Source organism: Pygoscelis adeliae, unplaced genomic scaffold (genome assembly GCF_000699105.1).
Source record: "Pygoscelis adeliae isolate BGI_AS28 unplaced genomic scaffold, ASM69910v1 Scaffold443, whole genome shotgun sequence".
Taxonomy (NCBI): domain Eukaryota; kingdom Metazoa; phylum Chordata; class Aves; order Sphenisciformes; family Spheniscidae; genus Pygoscelis; species Pygoscelis adeliae.
The window spans coordinates 340,171-346,216 of NW_008824447.1; the positions used below are offsets into that span (position 1 = coordinate 340,171).

Consider the following 6,046-nt stretch of genomic DNA (forward strand, 5'->3'; position numbering starts at 1 on the left):
TTTGCTTTTGTTGCATGCTTAGGTACAAACCCTTGTGCAGACGATAACGGCGGCTGCAGCCATCTTTGTCTGTACAGACCACAAGGCCTTCGCTGCGCTTGCCCCATAGGCTTAGAGCTCATCAATGATATGAAGACTTGCATCGTCCCAGAAGCTTTCCTGCTGTTTTCTCGGAGAGCAGATATCAGACGAATCTCTTTAGAAACGAACAACAACAACGTTGCTATTCCACTCACCGGAGTCAAGGAAGCTTCTGCTCTGGATTTTGATGTGACAGACAATCGGATTTACTGGACTGACATTTCACTGAAGGTAGAGATGGAAGATACTTCCATTTTTTCCATATTGGCTATTAAGTTGTTACAAGGTTATTGAGATACTTAAGAATGGATTGACAAATGTGATTTACGAGATTCAAGGGATAGGTAAAAGAGTTTGTTCTAACTAAGAATGGCATACATTTTTGTTATACTAGCAGCATTCTCTCCTATAAATCATTTAAATCTAATGTATACATTTTCACATAAAGGATAAGTTTGCAAAAATAAAGTTTTTTGGCAGAAAGCTGAGAAGAATGCCGTATGGCAGGAGGTTTTGGGGATCACAGATGTTTTGCCAGATATGTTTAATGGGGGGAAGCCTTGTCGTGGGTCAAGAAGTGAAAATGGGTCTTACCTATTCATTAACTTATATAGCTACTGCACGTGAGTCATATTATGAATCACAGGCTTTGTAAAACAGGTCTAGGGTCTAGACTGACAAATCGGAAAAGGTTGAGGGTTCATGTTTAAATGTGGTGGTTAATGGAATGACAGAAATCTGTGTATTGTCTGTCTGTTATTTCTGTTACCAGTGAGTCTAGTTATTCCCTTTTTTTTTTTCATGGGTTGTAGATGTAGTCAGAATTGTGAGCACCAAAAATTAGTTTTTAATAAAAGAAAGTTTTCTGCAGTTGGGTGGAGACCTGTGCCAACAATAACTCAGGGACCTTTGCAACTGAAAAATCATAAAAGTTTAAAACACAGGGTTTAAGTGAGTTTGAGAGAGGTGACTTGGCTGAACTCTTTAGGTATGGTATTCATTTGAGCTGTGTTTGAAATAAAAATAAAGCAATGATCTGATCAATTTTTAAGGGTGATACAGATGAAGACTGAGATACAAACTTCTCTGCTGTGTACTGTCACAAGCTAGCATAATTAGCAGGTAGCATCCACACTGGGAAGTAAACAAAAAATCAATCTTTATGTTAACTTCTGATGGGTTATGAATATGAGTGTGTGCGGAGGGGAATATTAAGGACACAGAAAGGAAGCCCATGTTTGCCAAAAAGAATTTTGTACCATCCTAACGTTATTCCTTTACTTTCAAGCTTAGAAGTGGTCACAGTAAATCAGGGAATGCCTAAACTCTAATACATTATTAAAATATAATGCTGGCTTTATCTGCTATCACAGGCTCGTCCATGATGGCAAGAGTTAAAAGAAGTCTTTTGAATAAAAGACCAAGAAGAAATTATGCTTAGTGAAATTAAATTAAACCATCAGTACTGAAGTACTTGCACTAGTGAACTAATCAGCCATTAGGTTATTTTCTTCTATTTGCTGTTTTGTCCTGAACTTTTTCATTAGGCCGCTTTAAATATTGTTCTGTGCTATAACATCGACGCTTTTGTATAGTCCTGGGAGAGCCAAAATATTTCCCCCTCGAAGTTGGCACTGAGTTATTAAGGTCACTTTGGCATGTAGACTGCTTAATTGAACCAGACTAGTTATCCCATTTATTTGCCCAGTGAAACGCTGTTGTAATTGACACAGAATACATTCATAGAGTATAGTAAATCATTACTTCTGAATAGCAGCATTGTTCGCCTTGCAAATAAGTAGCATATTGTAAGATCCTCTTTCCTATGAGATGCCTAAAATCTGAAAGTGTTTAAAATGCAACAAAGAAAACAACCAGCCCAATGACAGACTGGTAAAATTTCTAATTTGCTTGTGTATCTTTGTATCCCTGCAGACCATCAGCAGAGCTTTTATGAATGGCAGCGCACTGGAACACGTTGTGGAGTTTGGCTTGGATTACCCAGAAGGCATGGCCGTAGATTGGCTGGGGAAGAACTTGTATTGGGCTGATACTGGAACAAATCGTATAGAAGTGTCAAAGCTGGATGGACAGCATCGCCAAGTGCTGGTGTGGAAAGATCTCGACAGTCCCCGGGCATTGGCATTGGACCCTGCTGAGGGGTAACTTGCTGATTTAATTTTATGTTTGTGAATGGTGAAAAACAACATCATAATGCTTCCTCTAGGGCATGTTAGTTAGGCACTAAGTCAGGCATATCAATCCTGAGAGAACTGAGCTGGGGAATACAACCTGGTAATCTAGAGTATGAGGGCTGGAGGAATATGCTGTTAATGTCCTGAATAATCATTAAGAATACTACAAAAAAAATCACAGCAGCTCATTAAAAAGGGATTTATATTTAGTTTTTTAATTAACCACAGAATCAAAGTAGTTTTAGGTTTATGGAATTCATTAATTAGACAAGGACGATAGCATTGAAAAGAAAATATTTGTTCTTTTAAAATTGAGGATCCTTTTTATCACAAGTTAGGGTCCAATAAAGGTATTAAATGATTTAACTTGAGAGTGGGGGAGTGAAGCTTATTGTCTGAGAATAAGGAAGGTGTTTGTTTCTTCAGATAAGGGAGCCTTTTTAGTTGGTAGGGACAAGGGAAGCAAGGACTGAGAAAGAGTGGAAACAATTATACCTGCCTATCCCCAAAATGAAAGATTTCCAGAGAAGAAACTTCTCTGCTGAATTCAAATGTAATAGCAAAAGTAGGGCAATAAGCGGCGGGAGGGAGGAAGGAGTGGGGCAAGGCAAGGCAAAACTGTTTAGCTTCTGAAATAGCTCTTCTACGATGAAGTGCTCATTTGACATTCACTTAATTACTGCAAAACCTTTCTGAGGTTATACCAACATTCAATTATTCTTATTTTACAAATGAGGGAACTTCATTTTTCAAGTGTTATGAAATTATCACAGTTTCCAGTGACACTGCAAGAGTTACAGCAATGCAGAGAATTTGACACCACTCAAACACATTTCCTCCTGCTTCATTTCAGCAAGGTGGTGGCAACTGTTGCAGTGCTTAGTCGAAAGGAGTTCTGCACTGCCCCCAGTGGGACATGTAGATAGGGTTCAACCCTGACGTGCCCGGGGTTGCCTGGACAAGTACATCAGAGGGCATCCAAGACCAGATTGTTAGATCCAGTTACTCAGTTGTAACAAAAGGTTGCTACGGATGATTCTAGTTTTACACTGGGAATAGCTTTTTCCAAGGAATATTATAATTCAATGCTTTGTCTCTTCACCACAGACCAGAAAAAAAATTACTTTAGTTTTGAGCCCAAATGCCTGTTTTTCCTTTTGTCTTATAGCTGAGCTATGTTGTTATACTTTAAATGGAAGTTTTCACGGCATCGTTACCATGGGAGCAACTCTTAACACCTAGGTCCATGCGGTGCACAACTTGCAAAATTTCTGCACAAAATACTTGCAAAATTTTTAAGAAAAATTTGAAAGTATTCCTGATGTCTAAAGAACAGCTCCCCCTTGATCATCAGTTTCTGAAGCAACCTTTCCCAACGTGTGGTTGGTTGAAATTAAAAACATTTCACAGGTGTTTGTCACTAAAGGTATTAAAGGATAAAGGTGTAAACATTGGCTAGCTATGTCTCACTCATTTTTAAAATGGTATTGGCTTTACATTTTGGAAGAAGCGACTAACTACTTGACACCAAATGTCAAATATACAGCCCTCTACTGTACAGTGCCAAAAGAGGCATAAACTGGCATGTGAGTATGTAATAGTTTGTACTTTTGCTCCAGTGGAAATGCCATAGTTTTGTGGTGTTCTACCCTCAGGTGAAATGTAACACACTGTTAGATGGCTGATTGACTTAGCTGCGTGGAGATGAGCAGTGGCACCTGTTAACAAAAGTACCCTGCATACCTAACTTTTTGTATTCCTTCATTTGATGGACAGTTGAATAGAAACAGAAGCTAAATGACATGGAAAATATATTGCTAAATAATCAGGTATAAACGAAGGTGCCCGACTTGCCAACCTTTTGCCTCTTAACTGATGTGCATGGATGAGTTAAGATTGAAGTGCTTTCATATGGAACTTGCTAGTGAAAATCCAGCTCCAAGTGGAAAAAACAATGTTGGAAGCATTTTGAGGAAACCTGACTCACTTCCTTGCCTGTATTTTGAAAAAACATTTAGTGTAATGGGGCTTAATAAATGCTCAAATTTATAGCTCTTCTTTTTCTCTTATCCTTTCTAAGGATTTTTGTTTTGTTTTGTTTCTCCCCTTGAGTTCTCTTTTGGATAAATGTGATTATTTTTTTTCTTTTGTCCTTTTAATCAGGTTTATGTACTGGACTGAATGGGGGGGTAAGCCAAAGATTGATAGAGCTGCTATGGATGGCACTGAGCGGACTACTTTGGTACCGAATGTGGGACGTGCTAATGGCCTAACTATTGATTACGCTAAAAGGCGACTGTACTGGACCGACCTCGATACCAACCTGATAGAATCCTCCAACATGCTAGGTGAGCCCCAGAGCCCTGGGCAGCGTTGTGGGGATGCTGCTGCTTTTTCACAGTTGCCTGTGGCAAATTATTCCTTAAATAATGCAAAGATACATGTCTTAAGACAAAAATAGATTTTTCCAAACTCACACACCTTTAACATTTGCTTCTATAATTGGTGTTTATGCAACACAGCATTTAGCAAGGCCTCAATTTTCTTGTAAGTAATCTAGTTGCTCACAAAGTTAAAATTATACAAGCCGTACATGTTCTCAGTTATATGTAGGACAAAGCTGTCAACTTTCAGTGTTTTGGAGAGTCATGTTTTGCTGCTCTGAAGATTGCTGGCAAATACATAACAAACACTTCATCATCTGTAGAAAGGTAGAGAAAAGGCAAGATAACAACAGCTTATTGGACGGTTTTCACAATGTAATTTAATACAATTTGGTTTTTAGTCTTTGTTGGTATCCTCGGGGTTCAGGCATTTTTTTCCCAGTATATCCTGCACATTTTCCTGGCTAGTACTGGTCACCAGGGGGGCTCTCTCTCACACTGGGGTCTGTGTGATTGTTTTATAAACTGGTCATTACGGCTAAATGGAGGTGGAATACTTTATTCTTTCACTGTCCCAGGGGTAGTGTACTGAGGACCCAAGCCCCCTCAGGTTTGCACAGTATCATGTTTTTAACACCTTGGCACCCACAGGAGTGGGCTGCCTTGTTGTGTGCCAGATTACTCAGATTAGCTTTATCACTAGCCAGTATCTAAAGCTGAAGGAGTTAGTCTACTTTAAACAGTACATTTGCAATAGTGGAACAAAGCTGGGAAAAGATCAAAACAGGAAAATGCATTACTAGGAATTATATGTAATATAAAAGCTTTTCTTCAGCTTCTCATGTATTTTGGTATGCTGCTGGGGCTGGCTCAGTGCTCCCCTGTGTACTGTGGAACTGGACACACCATTAGAATTTCATCTTCCCTGTGCCTGTGGCTAGTGACAGCAGACTGCAGGGCTGTGCATCCTCCTCTTCTCTGTGCAAAGAGGGAATGACTTCTCACTTCGTAATCTCCTGTTCCTTTTCTGTGACTAGACAGCAAGACATCCCAGGTAATGATGTGGTTGAAATAACGTGGTTGAAATAATTCCCCCCCCACCATGCCCTGCTCCTTAAGGTCTCTTAACATTTCCACGGTATACGCAATTAACTGTTTCCTACCTTGACTTTCTGACTGCTCCTTCCTGTTATGGCATTCCAGAGACAGATGAGTTTAACCTTGTGCATTTGATTTTTCTTGTAATACAATGTAGAATCATAGAATCATTAAAGTTGGAAAAGACCTCTAAGATCATCGAGTCCAACTGTCAACCCAACACCACCATGCCCACTAAACCATGTCCCTAAGCACCTCATCTACACATCTTTTAAATACCTCCAGGGA

The 6,046-nt window shown here is 39.4% G+C and overlaps 1 protein-coding gene across 5 annotated transcripts in view; it reads left to right on the plus strand.

Moving 5' to 3' along the window:
* LRP6 (low density lipoprotein receptor-related protein 6) overlaps positions 1-6,046 on the plus strand; it is a 118,129-nt gene that overhangs the window by 86,670 nt on the left and 25,413 nt on the right. For all 5 annotated transcript variants that reach the window (XM_009321016.1, XM_009321018.1, XM_009321017.1 and 2 more), the window contains exons 8-10: positions 23-312; positions 2,017-2,243; positions 4,440-4,624. In XM_009321016.1, coding sequence (XP_009319291.1) covers positions 23-312; positions 2,017-2,243; positions 4,440-4,624 — 702 coding nt within the window. The remainder of the gene's footprint in view (positions 1-22; positions 313-2,016; positions 2,244-4,439; positions 4,625-6,046) is intronic.